The 18,820-nt window shown below is 30.8% G+C and overlaps 3 protein-coding genes across 3 annotated transcripts; all 3 read right to left on the bottom strand.

The window, feature by feature from the left end:
* Window positions 1–2,150: 2,150 nt before the first annotated feature.
* LOC105802216 (heat shock factor protein HSF24) lies at window positions 2,151–5,163 on the bottom strand. Its single transcript, XM_012633720.2, has 2 exons — window positions 4,544–5,163; window positions 2,151–3,156 (listed from the first exon to the last, which is right to left on the bottom strand). Exons 1-2 carry the CDS (start codon window positions 4,745–4,747, stop codon window positions 2,473–2,475), a joined length of 888 nt encoding a protein of 295 aa, XP_012489174.1. The 5' UTR covers window positions 4,748–5,163; the 3' UTR covers window positions 2,151–2,472.
* Window positions 5,164–9,584: 4,421 nt separating this feature from the next.
* LOC105802217 (triacylglycerol lipase OBL1) lies at window positions 9,585–12,065 on the bottom strand. The gene is made up of 5 exons (XM_012633722.2): window positions 11,701–12,065; window positions 11,015–11,208; window positions 10,902–10,938; window positions 10,203–10,816; window positions 9,585–10,113 (listed from the first exon to the last, which is right to left on the bottom strand). Exons 1-5 carry the CDS (start codon window positions 12,005–12,007, stop codon window positions 9,787–9,789), a joined length of 1,479 nt encoding a protein of 492 aa, XP_012489176.1. The 5' UTR covers window positions 12,008–12,065; the 3' UTR covers window positions 9,585–9,786.
* A 918-nt stretch (window positions 12,066–12,983) lies between these two features.
* LOC105802218 (triacylglycerol lipase OBL1) lies at window positions 12,984–16,970 on the bottom strand. The gene is made up of 5 exons (XM_012633723.2): window positions 16,516–16,970; window positions 14,260–14,456; window positions 14,150–14,183; window positions 13,444–14,060; window positions 12,984–13,363 (listed from the first exon to the last, which is right to left on the bottom strand). Exons 1-5 carry the CDS (start codon window positions 16,823–16,825, stop codon window positions 13,097–13,099), a joined length of 1,425 nt encoding a protein of 474 aa, XP_012489177.1. The 5' UTR covers window positions 16,826–16,970; the 3' UTR covers window positions 12,984–13,096.
* Between the last annotated feature and the right edge of the window lie 1,850 nt (window positions 16,971–18,820).

The raw sequence follows: 18,820 nt of genomic DNA, 5'->3' as shown, positions 1-18,820 counted from the left end.
TTGTGAGTTTCTAAGGCCCACATAGAATTGATTCATCAAGTAAGTGGTAGAACAGAATTCCAGGTATCAAATCTTAGTAAGTCAAATACACAATGCTTTTCATTCTAAAATTCATTCGACCAGTGGCAAATAGCAGGAGAATAAAAAGCAAAGCAGAAATGGAAGAATAAGCCATGTAAATATCCCAAAGTAAAGGATCCAAAAAAAATGGAAATGATGCATAAAAGCTGATTATAAATTGACTGTTGTCGCAAATAGATAGGAGGTCATACTCTTCTAAAACTAAGATTAACCAAGTTTAATTTTGCTACAATATGAAGGAGCAATCTTAGAAAAGATGTGGAATATGCGCAGTTACAGTTTTCATCTGAAATAAACTTGTCTAATTAATATAGACTACAGTGACATAAAAGTTCAGAAAGCAGATCTTAAGCTAAATCAGTTTTAAAAGGTCACACATAGTTTTCCATGTGTACTGAGGTGTGATGCAAAGATCCCCAAGTAGGATAATTCCCCATGTCAAGAATTGTTGACCTAGTTTTCCATAGACTTACTGTGGATGTTCCCACCACAAATTTAATCACATGCAATTATTCATTATATTACTATCAGTCTTAAATTAATGTCAACTTCATTTGCAACCAATTTTAAATAATAATATAAGTCGGATAGTTTTGGAACCCAATGCCCTTTCAGGCAACTCTTTTGAGTTTTGCTAAAAATGGGCTTCGGGCCCATCTTATGGGCTCTATTATTCTTACCTTCTTTCAAAAACTTACCAAGATTTTCTACTATCATTTATGATTATGTATTGGGTAAACTCCATATAGTGACTCAATTATAAATTATTTTCATTTTAGGCACAAACAACTCTCATATTTTACATATTATATTAATTTAGTCATAATTTAAAAAAATTTAACCCTCAAGTTTTATAAATATCTCAATTTGATCATGATTTTAAAAAATTTAAAAATATACAAAAATACATAAATATTTTTCAAAAAATATAATAATAAATTTAAATTTTATATTAATATTAAATCAAACAAAAACCCTCCCCTCCTCACCTCGTCCGTCTCCCTCTCCTTCACCGGACCTCTCCCCTCCTTGGCCATTGTCGTCAAACTCGATCCTTGTATGGTCCTCAAGCTTCAACGTGATTTTCAAGGCACCCCTTTCTCTCATCGCTTAAATGGATCAAATTCTCAACTTTAGGAGCTTTAATAGCCAATTACCTAAAAAATTTGAATGTTCTAGAATTGGGGATTTGACAATGTTGTCTAAAATGTTGATTTTAGTTGAGGTTATTCAAGGAGATGTGGTGAAGACGAATTTGCCCTAATTTGAGATATGTGGTGAATATTCCGTATCAAATATCTTTTCCTCTTACATTCAACTTACTATTTTATCAGTCTGCTTTTAGGTGTGCACTATTATGTTCCAGACAGAATTCGCCATGCGTCTCGTTGCTCAGCCAATGGGGAGAGCGAGGGTCGGAGGAGAGGGACGTGGGGTGGGAAGGGTTTTTTATATTTAATATTAATATAAAATTTAAATTTATTATTATATTTTTAAAAAAATATTTATATATTTTTATACATTTCTTTGATTTTTTAAAAATTAGGGTGGTCATTTTAAATTCTGAGGGTTAATTTTTTAAAATTATGACTAAATTAATATAATATATAAAAGTTGAGGACTAAATTTACTATTATACTAATTTTTTAATTGTCACGGTTTGTGATTTTTATGTGAGTGGCCAAAATAACCGAATTATGTAAAACAGTGCTTAAATTACAAATGTTTTATTTCAAATGCCTAAAACAAAATCTTTTATTCTTTAAATGATTTTTAATTTTTTAATTGAGTTCATATCGTGACAGTAATTCATTGAAAATTTTATATTAACATAGATAGATAATAAACATAAATATAATCATTCTAATTATTAGTATTATCTTATTTTGATCAATTTAGTTGAAATTGAATAACAACATTAAAATTGATACGTGTATATATCTATAGCAAAATTCTCATAAATAGTTGGTAAATTTGATGAAATTGATAATCACATATTCACACGCGATTTATTTTCCTCAATTCAAGCAGTATTTACAAAAGTAAATGCAATTCTATAAGAAATAATATTATTTGGTAAAGTGATAAAATCTTAAAATGTCCTTTTATTCAAATATAGTATAATTAATTGGCTGTAACATGTGTTTTAGATGCATACAAGCTTACACACAAAGGACGATATTTTAATTATATGTTATTTTTAAAGTTTAATTTAGTTAATAGAGTCAATGTTTTTTGACTTAAAAAAACAACGATGATAATAATTATTTTCTTTAGAGCGGAAAAAGGAAGCCAACGATGCCTTTATATTTTACCTCCCACATCTCTTCTTCTTTTAATTTTAAAATTACAAGAATATAACCTGACTTATTTGTGTCCACCTTTGATTGGTCAGTTGCAAACTTTGCCGCTTTTCATTCTCATTCCCGCGTGGTTAAAATCTACGGTCTTCATCTGCTTAGCATATGGCTCACCGTACACAATTTTCTTCTCCTTCGGCAACCTCTTTTTTCCCGCGCCTTTCAACCAAACCCCAAACAGTTTCAAACTTCCGTTCCAATCTTGGCTACCATTTTCGTCGTCATCATCGTGATCGTGGTCATCAGGATCACCAGCACCGTACCTACGGCCATGATCATCGTCATCACGGGTGGAATCATAGCTTCCTTGCCGCATGATGCGATTGAATTGGTCGGGACTCACCTTCACACGTTCGGTTAAGAAGGCCACCAGCTCGTCGCATTGCTTCTTCGCTTGCGCCAGCTCCGAGCTCAACAACTCGTTATGTTTTTTCAGTTTTTCGTTCTCGTTTGATAAATTAGAGAATACATTCATTGTCTCCTGCTTCGTTTCAACTGATCCTGGATTCTTCGAGTCCAGTGATGACGTGGAAGTGGACCCTTGGTCCTCTCCGGACTTAGTCGGGGAGGAAGGAACAGCAGCAGGCGTTTTACCGTTCGCCGGAGATGGTGTCACTGCCTTCCGACGGCGCATTTCGGACAATAGCTCTTTTTGCCCTCGCTTGAAGTTCTCGTTTGCGAATTCCCATTTGTCTTGGACAACCTTTCGAAATCCCTGCAAAGGAAAACGATAAATATTTAAAAGAATATATTTCTTTCAGTTTTTTTTTTTTTAAAATGGATGCTTGTTAGTAGAAAAAGTATTTGTTTTTATTTTAAAATTTTAAAAGTACTTAATTGAATAAATAGGTAAATATTGAATATTGAATTTACTATTATATTATGTATAAAACACTAAAATAAACATTTAATAGAGAGATTATTTTCTCACCCATTAATTTACCTATTTTTCAATAAAGAAATTAAAATTGAATGTATGTTGTAGTACGTTTAACAATATTATGAAAGACAAAGGATCTATAATTTCATTAATCGAGAAAGGAGAAAATGAAAACTATAACCCTTGCCTTAAAATAACTAAATAATTGTGTTTTGAATAGAAGCAGTAGAAGGATAAAGTATTATTGGGTAAATTATTATAATAGTCACTTTTGTTTGACTCAGGTTATATTTTAGTAATTTATGTTTGAAATGTTACGTTTTACTCACTTGTTATCGTGTTGTAATATTTTAATCATTAAGTCATTAACTACCGTTAACCGTGTAATGGTAAGCTGACATGACATCGCACGTTAAATCATAATTTCAAATAAAAATTTTAGGTTAAATTCTATAATTGGTCCCTATATTTTATCATTTTGAGCAATTTAGTTTTTTTCTTTAATGTTCTTTTAACTTTTTCTTTCTTTCTTTATTTTCCATTCTCTTCTGCTTCTCCCTCTGTTTTCCTCCTTTCTTCATTTCTTTTAATGTGGTTTTTCTATGTTTTCCATTTGTTAAAACTAATCCACAAGTTTGCCTCACTCGAAAAAATTAAATTATTCAAAAAAATAAAAAATATAGGAACTAGTTTTAACAAATGGCAAACATAGAAAACAATGTTAAAAGAGATAGATAATAGGGAAAATAGAAGGAGAAGAGAAGAGAATGAAAAAAAAGGAAAATTAAAAGAACATAAAAAATTAAATTGCTTAAAACAAAAAATATGGGGACCAATTGTATAAATAAACGTAAAATTTTTGTTTGAAATGATGATTTAACATGCCACGTCACTTATCATTACACCGTTAACTAAAATTAACAACTCAAGAACTAAAATGTTACAACATGATAGCGTAAATAACTAAAATATAAGATTTTAAATATATATAAGTCATTAAAATGTAACCCGAGGTAAACAAAAGTGATTATTTAATAATTTATTCTTTATTTAATTAGTTCAGGAATATGATGAAAAGCAACCATTTACAGTTTAAGCGATAATATTCTGTCACTAACATTAAGTTTATCTATATTTTATTTTAAAAACAAAATAATGGAATATAGACTTTTAATGCAATTAGTAAAGGGTTTAGAATAAAGTAAGGAAATAGAGAAGTTACGTAAGTGTTGAGCTGACGCACGAAGCTAGAAAAGTTGTCGTGTTTGAAATACTTGGGAAGCAAATCCTTAGCAAAATCAGCAATATTCCAGACGACAAACGATGTGCCGTTTTCATTCCAGGAAATCACATCGTCGGTGATGGGATCGTCCACCAGCTTGTATGTTTTCGTCAAGAAAGGCGCCGGAACACACCTTTGAGTCATTCCGATTATCGGCAAATTACGTAAAAAGAAAACAGAAAACAAAAATCTAACCTAGAATTAAGAATAAGAACAACTAAAGAGAAGAAGAGAGGTTAAGAATTGCCATCCCCAGAGAGGAAATGAAGGAGGTCCTCACTCTCACTGTGTTTGCTTCATCAGTTTCAAAGGATTGACAGTAAGAGCTCTCTGGTTTTTCTTAATCTCAACAACTCCATTATCACTTGTTCTTAATGGAGATTGGGTTTCTAGAGATTTCGATGTAGGCGCCTGAGAATTAAAGAAAGCAAAGCCAAGGGAAAAAGGAAGCCTTTAAAGGACCTCTCCACTGAAATTAGAGTTTTAAAATTCAGAAGAACAAAAAGAGGAAAGGGAAAGGAGAAAACAACATGCTTTTGTGCTGTCTTGAAGAAAATAGAGATAAGAGGGGGAGAGGGAGATATACTTTTCTAACGTGAAAAATGCTCCCACATTTTTCTTCAAAGGAAGCTTCTATTACATTTCTAAAGAAATTTTTGGCTCATTTAAGTTTGACTAATGTATCTCATTTTGTTGTTTTCTAGAAACACACACTCATATACAGCCTTCTCACGTTGACACGTAACCCTATCAATTTTTTTTCATTATAGAAACACGGTCAAATCTCATTTTCAGTCCCTCTATTAAGTTTTATACTTTAGATTTAATATTTATATTTTAATTTCTAACTTCATCTCTATATTTTATAATGTTATCACTTAATTTAAATAGTTAATATTGTTGACTCTAATTATTTTTTATTTGAATTTTTAAAAATACTATTCTAACAAAAAAATATTTATATTAATAAGATAAGTAGAAATAAGAATTTTAAAAAATCTAGGTCAACTATCAAAATTATTAAGAGTGTTAATTGTTTTGGCAAACCAATGACACGAATTTTTTCTTTACTTTTTAGCCATTATACGAGAATGGTAAAATTGTAGTTTTCATCTCTCTATTATGCTTACATTTAGGACTTAGTCTTTATATTTTAATTTAGCATAATTTGGTCCTCTACTTTTACAATGACATTAACTAATCCAAATAATTAACATCCTTAACTATCTTGATTAAAATGATTTCACTAATTTCTCTTAAACCATACTTTAATACTAAATATATATATTTCTTCATGATTTTGTAATAGGAGTGTAAATGAGACACTAGTGCTTGCAAGTTACTCGAGTTTGACTTGGAAAAATAAACTCAATTCGGTAATTGTCGAGCTGTTGGTCAACCCGAATTCGAGTTTGGTAATATTTGTTTCAAACGGCTCGCCAGCCTTATTGAGCTTTTCATATTTTTATGTTATTAAATTACATTATTGGCTTGAAACATATTATCAACCCTAAGCTTAATTATTGAGCAGAGCTCGAGCTAAAAAATAGATGTTCGATCGAACTTGAGCCGAGTATCGAGCTTCGAATTTTGATTCGACCTCAACCTTGGCAATATTCAGGTTCAACTCAACTCGATTACACCAAAAAATTGACCTTAACATTTTAACCAAAAAAAAGTATTAACTATTTCAACTAACTAATGATATTATGTAAAGGAACCAGATTAATACTAGATTAATGTATAGATGCTAAATCCTAAATGTAAACATAGTAAAGAGACTATAACCATAATTTGATCTAAAATAATCTATACTTAACACAACCATTCGTTATTTGATTAGAAAATATTGATATTTAAAAAAAATTGTCTATTTAAATTATTTTAAATGATTATATGTTTACTTGAAAAGAAGCAGAGATAACAAATTAGTATATATATATTATATATTGTCTGGATGCTACATGGGTAAAGATAAAAATAAAAATAAAAAGATATTTTATTTTTATTTCCTAAGATATTTATAATTTGTTTTTTTTTCCATATTTTATTGGTTTAGCTCATGGTTAATATAGTTTGATCCAACAATTAAACTCAATCAGTCACAAACTCTATATTTGAGTTGAATCTGACTAATTAATAACAAATTAATTAAGATAAAAATGTGTTTATAGTTTCTATATTTTTGAAAATTAGAATTTAGTCTATATACTTATTTTTAGGAATTTAGCTCATTTATTTTTAGATTTTAAAATTCAAGTATAATTGTTAGCACTGTTAGTTTTTTTTTTTTGTTAAATCATTGTTGTGACATTTTTAAATTAAAAACTTCTTGTTTTGGTAGCTATATAATTAAAAAGTATATTTTAATTAATCACATTGTTTAACAAAAATTTAATAATATTAACAGTAAGGCCTAAATTCTGAAAAATAGATGAACTAAATTTTTAGAAATACAAGTACAGGGACTAACTTCCTATTTTTCAAAAAGTGCAGGGATTATAGGCATATTTTAACCATTAATTAAACTGTTGGCTTGTTGCACAAGTATCCTCCTGGAAACAAACGTGATCTTAACACGTGTTGATTAGAAGCTATATTATCTTGTTTAGAGCTCGAACGTGAGTTCCAAGTCCACCCATCTTTGCACGCTTCGTTGTCCTAAAGAAGTTTAGCTAAAACAATCTTATTGTAGGAGATAGAATATTCGATACACTATTTGTAAAATAAAATAAAAATTTATTCTTAATTATCAAATTAAAATTTTATATAGTACAATTTAAAATTAGGGTTAATATGTAATTTTTCTAAATTTTTAGTTAATACTTGAATTTTTCTTTATCTAATTGATACCTAAAATTGTATTTCGTGATTTAAATTGTACCTCCACATTAACATCATTAGTTTGTGTTGATGTGGTATTGATGGCTAATTTTATAGTGACACAACCTCTCAGTATGACATATAGTAGACGTAAATTTAAGTATCAACTAAGTAATTTTGGATAAGTTTAGTGGACAAACTACATGTTAGCACTTAAAAATTTAACACCATTGAACCCCGTGTGTTGGCCTAATGGTCAGAGTATTCACTGCCCCAGATATGACCTGGATTTGAGTCGCTTTACTATTAAGGTTTTGCCCTCCTCTTATAATTAAAAAAAATTAACACCATGAACAAATTAAAATAATATATATGATAAATTGATATACCAACTAAATATTTTTAAACAAATTCAAATAATAAACTAGGTATTAATTCTTAAAATTAATTTTCAATAATTCTTAAAAATAAAAGACAAAAAGGTTACGTGTGCTATGATGACTTTGTTGATAGACCACACCAGAATGTAACACAAATATTGGGTGTGGTTTCCAATCAATATTAAATAAATTTGTGTTAACATATAGCGTGAATTGGACGGGACATAAAGAGTTGTGGAAATAAACGTGAGAGCATCAATGTTGGAAAATTTTAAAGACACCCATCAATTTGACTTTTTCTCCCGCTTTTTATTTTTTGTTTTTATATCTCTGTTTTGTCAATTTTCGACTAATTTAAGGTGGAAACGTTTTACAACAGTGATACGCGGAATTTTTATTACCAAAGTTATTAACAAACATATTATAAAACAATACCGTATTTATTTATGTTTAAAATTTTACGTTTTAGTTATTTACGTGATCGTTTTGTTACAAAATTGTTACTCTACCGTTAAGATCTGTTAACTCCCAAACGATAACCAAATGTGGCAGTTAAAATAGGTTTTAAATGCTAACGTGCATGTCCAGCCAAGTAAATTAATTGATGTTTTAATTAAATAAATTTAATTAATTAAATTTTTAAAGTCAAACATAAGTGATATCGGATATGCATGTTGGCATTTAATACTCACCATTGTTATATAATCTATAGATAAAATACCAATTTATGTCAAAGAAGTTGAAATATAAAGATTAAATCTAAATTTGAACATGGAATAGGAATCAAAATTGAAACTTCGCCATTGCCATATAATCTATAGATAAAATACAGTGTCATGCCATTTTGCCATGTTCATAGTCTCTTTTTTTTCAAGACGTTTATAAATAGTTGAAAATAATCACCATTAGCCTTTCAACTAGAAATAACTTCTTTTTTTTATTCTTGGGCACCTGTCAGCATACAAAGGGTATAATAATAAAATAATAAGATAACTATCACATATAAGTGTGTAAATTATTTGGACTAATCAATGCCATTGTAAAAGTGAAAGACCAAATTATGTAAAAATAAAATATAAAATTTAAATAACAGATGTAAGTATAGTAGAGAAATCAAAACTACAATTTTATCATTATCTTACGACTGAAAAGGCAAAAATCATGTCATTAGTTTGTCCAAATAATTAGCATTGTTAATCATTTTGATAGTTGATGTGGTTTTTTTGGTTAAAATAGTATTTTGATAAAAAATTTCATGTAAAATTTTTTATCAAAATAACCAACAATATTAACTATTTGGACTAAACATTATAAAAAAAAACAGGACCAAATTATTGTAGAAATTGAGTATAAAGATTAAATCTTAATTTTAGGCCTAATAGAGGAGCAAAAGTGATATTTGACCTATTTTCTGTAAAATGCAAAAAGAAAAGAGAAAGACTGAAATGTGCCTTGTAAACAATCAACTCATTCAATATTATAACTTTACTTATATATACACATTTTGGATTGAATTGTACAATTAATTGATTAATTATTTATCTAATTGAGTGAAGTTATATGTGGTTATAATGACATCGCTTGTATGCACATTTATTTAATTAAATAAGGGTTAGTATTTGGTACACATACACTGTATTCTTTTTATTCTAGAAACAATTTTAGAAAATTGTCATGTGTCGTTTATTTTAAATATTTTACTATATTTTTGTAGGACTATTATCAACTCTTTAAGTTTACTTGTGAAGTCTAAAAATTTTACTTCACAATACTAAATATTATTCTATTAAATAATGGTAGCTTTATTACTTGTGTAATTTATTAGATTACATTTGCATCAGCTAAATAAAGTTATGTAGACATGGACAAATCAACAAATATGAAACTTCGTATGTGATGTGCCGGTTATTTTTAATTCCACGGTTCTCGCTATAAAAGTTTGTACGGTAGTGGACACCTAAAATAGTGTACATTGGACTGTCAACAATATTTAATCTTATCTTGGACCTCCCGACCAGAAGTTGCTGAATTTTTGAGCCATTTCTTGGAAGATTCAGCACTTTGAAATACTTCCTTGGATCCCAATCGAGTTGCGTTAACATAATCCAAAGGATTATGATCCGCCGCCCCTGGAAAAGCCAGTGCACTAAACCTAACTATCAATATCATCGCTAAACCTTCTCTGTAATCTCCTCCTTTCAACAATGGCAGATAAAGACACCTCACTAACTCAAACAGTGCATTCAAGAACCTCCGAGTTCCTCCAAACGTTTCAAAGTAGTTCTTGTGTGGTTCTTCGGGCAGTATCTGCAAACCCCAAAGTGAAAAATAAATTAATTGTTAAAATCAATCTCAGTTTCGACCATTGTTGTGCGTGTTTAATTCAAACCATTCACCTGTCCTTTATAGCAGCTGTTGAAGTAAAGGCAAGTTCCAAAATGGGTGTAAAGGGAAGTTACAGGATCGTCGAAAGGCAATCTGGTAATCAAATCATTGCAGTAAACAAATCTCAAATATTTAACGCCATGTCTATCCAGCACTTGTTCTTCCATGAAACTTTTAAACTTGCCATCTCCAACTCTGGGTTGTCCAAACGTGTAAATCCCTTTCAATCTCTCCAGCAACTTTGTTTCTCCATGCAATGCCAAGATCGCAGGGAACAATACCGCCAATGCACCGCCGAGACTGTGACCGGTCACTATGAACTTGGTTTCTTTGTTTAAATCTATCCTTTCTTTAAGCTTATCTCTTATGGCATAATAAGCCAAGTTCTTGTCTCGTTTATCGGCAGGGAGATGAGGTGGCCAACCATGTTCCATTACTAAGCCTAAAGCTTTCATAAATCCGCCATGGATCTTCCCCATTTCCGGGTTTTCAAAGCAGGAGATATCGAAATCCGTACACCAATCGTATGCGTTGAAAGCTTCTGTTCCTCTGAAAGATACCACTATCATATTCACGCTTTCATCATAAGACATGAAGCCTTGGGTATGATAATTCTCTAAATAATCTGTCCAAATTTAATATAATTAATTTTGTGTATATAAATTTGAAATTAATACAAAAGAAACAAAAATAGAAATGGAATTTGATACCATTCCAAAAGTCGGTGTCCATATCAATGAATTCCATCTGCACCATGTACACTCTTCAAAGTGAGATAAACAAGTTATATCATCCATAATTAAGAGGCAGGAAGGAAAATTACCTTCCAATGTTGTTCAACTGTGTTCCTAATAAAGCCCTTATTCTCATAAGCTAGTTTAGCCGCCATTATAGCCAGTGCTGAATTATATCTCGCATTTCCAGGTTCTATCTTCTCATCTAATTTAACCCGTTTGTCTATATACCCCGCGAACGACATAAAATCATCTGATTTACGCTCTGGAATTTTCACTTTACCTAAATACTTACAAATTAATATGTTAATGAAATGTTTTTTTATCATTACATAATTGAGAAGGGGAAGGGAGATAATAAGGTTTGAATTCGTATTATATAAGTATCAAATAAGAGTTCTAACTATTGCTACAAATAAACTTTGGCAAATTGAATTTTAACATAATAATCTCATCTCAAAATTTATGGCTAAAAATATTCAACATATACATATTAAAATTTGGTGCAAGCGTTAGTGTTGGGCTAACGTATGTATATCATACATGTTTACTTAAGTACAGTTTTGTAATAAAAATAGGTCAATTTATTCATATTTGTAAATTGCTAACCTTAAATTAATTTAAATTTAATAATATATTTTGTTTAAAATAATTTTATCTTACTCAAATTCTAATATAAAAATTTTAAAATAAATTTTTAAAAATTGAATAAAATCAATATTTTTGTCGAAAAGATAATGTAACATGAAAGAAAAGAAAGAAAGGAGTGACTAACATCGCAGAGTGTTGAAGAAGAGCATGAAAATGTTGGTGTTAAAGGAGACGAGGTTCAACCACATCTCCAGCTTTTGTCCAAAGCATTTCAAGGGTTTGGCAGCATGGAGCAGACCCTTTTGAGCTGCGAGCGAGGCGATGGCAAGTCCCTTTTCAATGAAATCTTCCTTTTCATCACTTTCTCGTATATAAAAGTAATCGTTTTCCTCCATTCTTTTGCTCCATAATAATCGAACAACCTTCCGTATACTCACTTCATCTGGTTTCAGCATTAAATAATGGTCTGCTTGGTATTTGTTAACAGCCATGGCTTTAATTAATCAGACAAAAAACACACAGAAGAAGAAGAGAATACTAGGCTTTGGTTTGATTTGGGTGTGAATTTCATAACCTATTATCAGCTGCTTAAATATTGTCGCAAACTTACATTTGCATTGCGGGATATATGCTTTGCTTTCTCACTCATCAAAGGAATTGAAAACCATAGGAATAAGGAATTTATAGATGGGGTAAAATAAAGTAGAAACATTCAACTATATTTAACCAAAGGCTCTTCAGCATTTGCTAATGTGTAATTAGCTCCTTAATCAATGCATGTGTCACGTTTGATAAATTAAATCATAGATCATTTATTTCATTTGGGTTAATATCCAATCACCTTTAATAAGCAGCATTTTATATGTTTTGAATCTTATATAGAAGTTGCAACCTAATTGAATCTACAACTTAATTGATTTGTATAATCATATCATTGAGAGTTAGCATTTAGCAAGAAAAAAGAAGTTGAGTAAAAGAGGAGGATCATGACATGGTGATTGCTTTTACATTTAGCAAATGGAGATTCGGATTCTAATAATAAAGTTTTAATTTGTTTGGTCAAGAATAACAAGATTGAAATGAATATATATATCCCAAGAGTGACAATTTGGGAAAGCACTGGTTCTACAACTACATGAGAAACACATTTCACTCCATTTCATGTAACACATGGGAGACAAGCTAAACAAAATTTATCATACAAATCAACTTGGGCTTTTTACACCTCTGAAATCTTTGCCAGCCACAAATGTTAAATTTTGGGTTCATACTTTTGGGCCGAGGGAGCCATAAAATTAAAGATAAGTTTAGATGAACGGCGTGTTTATCTGCGGTTAATGTAAAAACAGCGGTGACGGTGAGATTAGATACCGTAATGTGAGACAAAAAGTAAGCTAAATACACTGCACTATATATATATATATTTAGGGTGAGATAAATTTGTATGAACGGCGTGTTTATCTGCAGTTAGTGTAAAAATACTCTTAACTATATATATATATTCTCAATATTATGCTCCGTAATGACATAAATATGAAGTTTTGATGTTTTCAATCATGTTGGAAGTAAAAGGATTAGAATTATGGAATCGTTTCCTCGGATGGAAGAAAAACATCGGAGGAACCAAGACGAGTAGAGTTAACATAATCTTGAGTAGAATGAGCTGAAACTCCAGGGATCACCAATCCAATTATCCTAAAAACTCTTAAAAACCAACCTTCTTTGTACTCCGCTCCTTTTGAATAACATATAGTGAAGCTTCTTATCAACTCACAAATGGCGTTTATCATCATTGGTATTGCCGACAACGGTGAGAAATAGTTCTTGTTTGGTATTTCTGCTACAACCTGCCACAAAAACTACACATTTATTACTTGCAACCTTTTTTTGTTTATCAAATGAAAGATAGAAAGGGACAATGTCTTACCTTTCCTTGATAGTGCCTGTTATAGTAGACGCAGGTGCCAAAGTGCTTGAACAAAAGATCCTTGTCATCGTATGGCAACCTCGGCACCATATCATTGCAATAAACAATTCTGAAATAACGTATTTTATGTTCTTCCAACTTGCTTTCCATGTATTTCCCGAACTTCTCGTCCCCGACTCTAGGTTGGCCATATGTATAAACCCCTTCTAATCTCTGCAACAACAATTTCTCTTCATGGAGAAACAAAATTGAAGGAAAAAGAATGGCTAATGCCCCGCCCAAACTATGACCTGTCAATATATACTTTGTGTTTTCACTTTCGCTCAAGAGTGCTTTTAACTTGTCTCTAACGAAATAATAAGCTAAGGGTTCTTTCCGGGTTTCGTTTGCTTTGTATTCCATTGGCCACCCTACGTTCTTTTGTAACCCTAGAGCTTTCATAAATCCGCCATGGATTTTCCCCATTCCTTGAAGCTCATACCAAGACAAATCGAAGTCCGAACACCATGCATCTGCATCGAATGGCTCCGTTCCTCTGAAGGCAACAACTATGGTGTCATGGTTTTCACTTTTATCACGCATAAAGAAGAGTTGCGTCGTGGCTTTTTCTTGGTAATCTGCCAAACCAAACACACGCAAACAAATGGTGATGCATCCCCATTGCGGATTTAAGTCTAACAAGCTTGAAGAAATTATCGGGTCTTACCATTCCAGTGATCAAAAAACCCCAAGTACTCCATCTGCCAAAAAGATTACAAAAGGAGTTAATTATTTGTCATATTTCAATACAATTTCTCTCAGTTCTTTCATATATACCTTCCAATGATCCTTGACAATAGTTTCAATGTAGGCTCGATTCTCATACGATGCTTTGGAAGCCATCATCGACAGTGCCGAATAATAGTGGCATCCATGTTCGGGTTTGATCTTACTGTCCAGCTTCATTCTCTTGTCCATATTACCGATGAAAGAGATGAATGTTGCCGAATCTTTATCTGGCTTCTTAGTCTTTCCTGTATGGAAATGGGGAAAAAAGATTACATTATTGATTGTTCGACATGCAGAACTGTTATGTTACGTACTCAGGTATGATCGTTCCAAATAAGTATATGTATGTTGAACTCTTTTTTAAGTTTTGATGGATCTTCAGAAGATTATATTCTTTTATATATACACCCAAAAATGCCTTAGACACACAAGTCAATCTTTACATAAGCATGTTTTTAAATGTCAATCTTATTTTCGCACCAAATCCCTTCAAACATGGTCTCTTTCTAATCAAACCACCATAAAATTCATTCCAGAAAATGCAGGTTCATGAATTAAGATATCAGAAAACATTAAGTCATACTTTTTAGGTTTTCTATCGTTTCTTATTTTCTTTTGATTCATCCTTTCTGTACTGGGTTTTCTTCTGTGATTCTCTAGTGGTTAGGAAGAGGGAAGACGGAGGGAGAAGGAAGGCAAGATAGAGATGCATGCGACGAATTAGAAATAAGAAGTGACATGTAAAAAACACTTATTATCGGAAGGGACCATGTAATAATTTCTCCAGAAATAAAGCGGTACAAAAATGTTTGATTGATTTTATATTTTTTATAATTAAATTTAAATATTTTACTATTAAATTTTTTTTAAGATAAAAGATGCAGATGAGGAGACTTGAACTAGGACTTTTACTATATTCAATTTTAATTAAGAAAAAAAGGAAGGAGGCTGCTAAGTGACCGTAGTAAAATAGTGGAGCAGGGTAGGTAGGCTTTGGTGCACCACCGACATGGGCCCACATTCATCGATTTAAATAATAGTGGACCAAACTATTATTTAATTTATATCCATAATAATAATCAATTTGATTTTTTTTTAAATTTTTGTCTTATATTATTTTTTAAATAAAACAATTAATAATTAATAATTAAAATGAACCTAGTTTGTGTACGAGTGATTTATCATTTCACCTATGATTTAATCAATAAATATATATATTTTTATAAATTCTTTCATCCATATCCTATCATAATTTAGAAAAATAAAAAAATATAATGGGAATTTTTCTAATAATATTGTCTTAAATTCTCTTCGTGTCTTATCATTATATTTAACAAATAACTATTTTATAAAAAGAATTAACTACTTTAAATAACTTTTCTTAAATAATCGATTCAAATAAGTCCCTTATTTAATAAAAACTACTAAAATTTTATATTATATTTTATAAGTATATATTATTAAACTTTTCACCCATATTATATTACGGATAATTTATGAACCCATTTTAATATGAATTACTTTTTGCCAGTATAACGAAGATTAAAAGCATCATTAAAAAACAGTTAAAGTTTTTATTAAGTATCTTTATGATGGCTTATATATTGAATCTATGGGTTTTTATTTTCTAGAATTTTATCTTTTTATTTAAAAATGAGTAAATTAATTTTATATGTTGACATAAGATACACGTGATGTACTATGTGAATTACATTAAAGATGAAAGGTCCAATTTACCAATTAATTTAATATACAAAGTTTAATCTTATCATTACAAATTTTGATAATGTATTGTACCACTAGCTTTCCTTTTGGTTTTCTCACACAGTAAGTCAACAAAAGAATCAATCCCACAAACCAATAAAAGTAAAAGGCAATGTTCTGTTCACTTTCCAAGTTTAAAGGAAACATTAAAAGTTTTTACTATTAGCTTCCTTTATAATAAAAAGAATTATACAATTAACTCTGAAACTAAAGTCATCACGTAATAAATTAACGAAATATCTTAATCAACGCGACATTAAGTAAAGTGATAATTATTTTAAAAAACAAGACAATTCATACCAAGAAAATCCTTTTTTTGGGACAACAGTAGTATGAAAATTCATTGTCTTTTAATTAATTTGGTGGTTTGATAATTAATTGATGCTCAAGATTTTAATGATGAAAACCAGTTGCAGTGATCTATGAAGTAGTACTGAGACGACTTTTTATTTGAAAAAAATTTTGGTGAAGGATCATCAAGAACATCATATGCAAAACAAATTCTATGAGCGTTGATAGCAGAGAAAGAAAGATGAATACCTCGTAGGAGCACAAGGAAGTTGTTAATAGCGAGAAGATTTAGCAACATCTCGATCTTGGATCCCATCCATGCCATTGGCTTGGACGTAAGCATGAGCATCTTCTGGGCCAGAATGGAGATGAATATCAGCCATCGGTATCTGAAACTCTCTTCAGTTTCCGACGAACTATCCACAAATTTCCGGTCCTCCAAGTTACTTGAAAACAAGATCCGAAACAGATCAATGAATTTAACTTCTTCGGGTTTCAATAGCATGAAACTGCAAGAGAAACCCTTGTCGCATTCCCTGCTTTCTTCTTGCTTTTCCATTACTACTGCAGAGAAGATGATGGAATTTCTCGGTTTCGACTTTCGAACTATGCCTCTTTCTTCCTTCTTTTTTTTTTTCGAGATAGCAGTAGTGAGGCGATTTTATTATATTTCTTTACAAAGCATTGATTTGTATGCTGTTATGCTAATGATTAAATAAGGTAATTAATTTGATATTTGAGGATCCCAACTATTTAAAAAAAAAAAAATCCTTAGCATCTTGGTAACGAAGTATTTGGAAAGTCATTTACTAACTCGGGTAATTGAAATATTTTAATTACAGTTTTCTAGTTTTAGCGGAAAAATAAGAATTAAAATAATTACACGAATAATCATATTCAAATTTAATTTTTAAAAGAATATTCGATCGATATAAGGGTTTAAGATGATTTTCTTATATTATAAAAAAAAATTTATGGCAGACCAAATAATCTGTGTGATTCAACATTTGTAGAATTTTGATGTGAAACAAAGCACTATTTTGTAACTTGTTTAATTCTTTTTTCAATTGAAATATGAAGTGACAAAATAGCCACGGGTACTACAATATTATGATTTGAAGATAAAAAAACTTAGTATTATTGATGTCAGTAGTACCCAAGAAATGAATTGTTAACATCTGGCCCCTCCACTTTATTAATTTCAAATTTCGTTTTCATCGTGAAGAACGTGGTTGTGGGTGGGAACTGGGAATGTGATGGATGTTGTAGAAAAAGGGGAACGCGGTACATGCGTATAGTTTAATAAATGGAGGTAAATTATTAATGAAGCGGAAAAGACAAATTTGGGAAGATAATTATTAGAATGTGCTGCTGCTTTGTTTTTCTCTACCAACCATATAAAATTATTAAAATTCAGAACAAAAGTCCCAGAAATAGGCTAACAATAACAGCCAACTACAAATCCAGAATTATGAGATTATGGAAACATTAGAATATTCAAAATGCAAAAGAAGTGCCAAATTCCACTCTCTTTTTTTATGGTGGTGGTGGTGGTGGTGAGTGGATCGTTGAAATCATTTGGGCACAACAGATTGAGATGGCAATTCAAAGATTACGACAAAAACCAGACCATCATCTTTGTAACTTGGATCATTCTTGGTCCACATTTTGAAGTTGTTTATCAGCTAATAAATGGCTTCTTTTCGCATGCCCAAATTTGACAGCTACTTCTACTATCGTTTTTGTTCCACCACTTGCATGAATGCTTGTCATGTACCTTGATATAAAGATATCACATGTGACTATACTATTAATTATTATTATTCTCATGTTATTGTTTTCTAATAGTAGATGACAAAATTTAAATTTAAATACTAATTAAATAAAAAATTAAATTTAAATGCTTCCATAAACGAGATTCGAATAAAAAGTCTACCCAAAACCCAAATGGTACTCGGCTGAATAAAGTGGATAGTTTAATCTGCTTGTTTTGGTATTAGAATCGGTAAACATGGAAGTTGAGTCAGCGTTTGACGGTGTAATTTGTGCCATGGCATACTTTTGTCACGTTTCTAACAGATGGTAATAGTAAGTGCAGTAGGCTGGATTATAACGAAACCAGAGTGTTGTTCTGCTTCTATTTCTGAATGCTCCCATCTTTCAACTTTTGATATGGGCTCTAATTTTCTAATGAAAATGACTTTGTGACTGTAAATAAAAAAAGATCCTACAGACAAACAAAATCGACATTACAGATATAAATAAATAAAAAAACGTACAATCTCACTCCAAAACAGTTCTTGATATATTTAACAGTGTCCATGGCAGCAGAAAACTCCCAGGATTCAACAACACCAAAGCATAGCTCTAAGTTTGTTCACTGATTGGATGTAACGTAGCTAGTAATCCTTTTATGCTCAGTTGTTCTGATCTATTACCTCTTTATACTGTTGGTTATTATGGAATATATGCTTTTGATTTTATTGATTCTGTAACAATTAAACACTTGCAGGCAAGTCATCAAAGGAGTAATAGACGATTTTACCACATAATA

This window comes from Gossypium raimondii, chromosome 11, assembly GCF_025698545.1.
Source record: "Gossypium raimondii isolate GPD5lz chromosome 11, ASM2569854v1, whole genome shotgun sequence".
Lineage (NCBI taxonomy): Eukaryota > Viridiplantae > Streptophyta > Magnoliopsida > Malvales > Malvaceae > Gossypium > Gossypium raimondii.
The sequence above is the reverse complement of the archived record's forward strand: the minus strand, read 5'-3'. Positions and strand labels throughout refer to the sequence as shown.

Bases quoted from the DNA above. Each gene is read 5' to 3' on its own strand.
- LOC105802216 (XM_012633720.2), bottom strand. From the start codon at position 4,747: ATGACTCAAAGGTGTGTTCCGGCGCCTTTCTTGACGAAAACATACAAG. The intron at 3,157-4,543 runs GTAACTTCTCTA...TTTCCTTTGCAG, and splicing joins TGCGTCAGCTCAACACTTAC to GGATTTCGAAAGGTTGTCCA.
- LOC105802217 (XM_012633722.2), bottom strand. From the start codon at position 12,007: ATGGCTGTTAACAAATACCAAGCAGACCATTATTTAATGCTGAAACCA. The intron at 11,209-11,700 runs GTTAGTCACTCC...GTAAGTATTTAG, and splicing joins CTTCTTCAACACTCTGCGAT to GTAAAGTGAAAATTCCAGAG. The intron at 10,817-10,901 runs GTATCAAATTCC...AAATTTGGACAG, and splicing joins GGACACCGACTTTTGGAATG to ATTATTTAGAGAATTATCAT.
- LOC105802218 (XM_012633723.2), bottom strand. From the start codon at position 16,825: ATGGAAAAGCAAGAAGAAAGCAGGGAATGCGACAAGGGTTTCTCTTGC. The intron at 14,184-14,259 runs GTATATATGAAA...TCTTTTTGGCAG, and splicing joins TTGTCAAGGATCATTGGAAG to ATGGAGTACTTGGGGTTTTT. The intron at 14,061-14,149 runs GTAAGACCCGAT...TTGGTTTGGCAG, and splicing joins GTTTTTTGATCACTGGAATG to ATTACCAAGAAAAAGCCACG.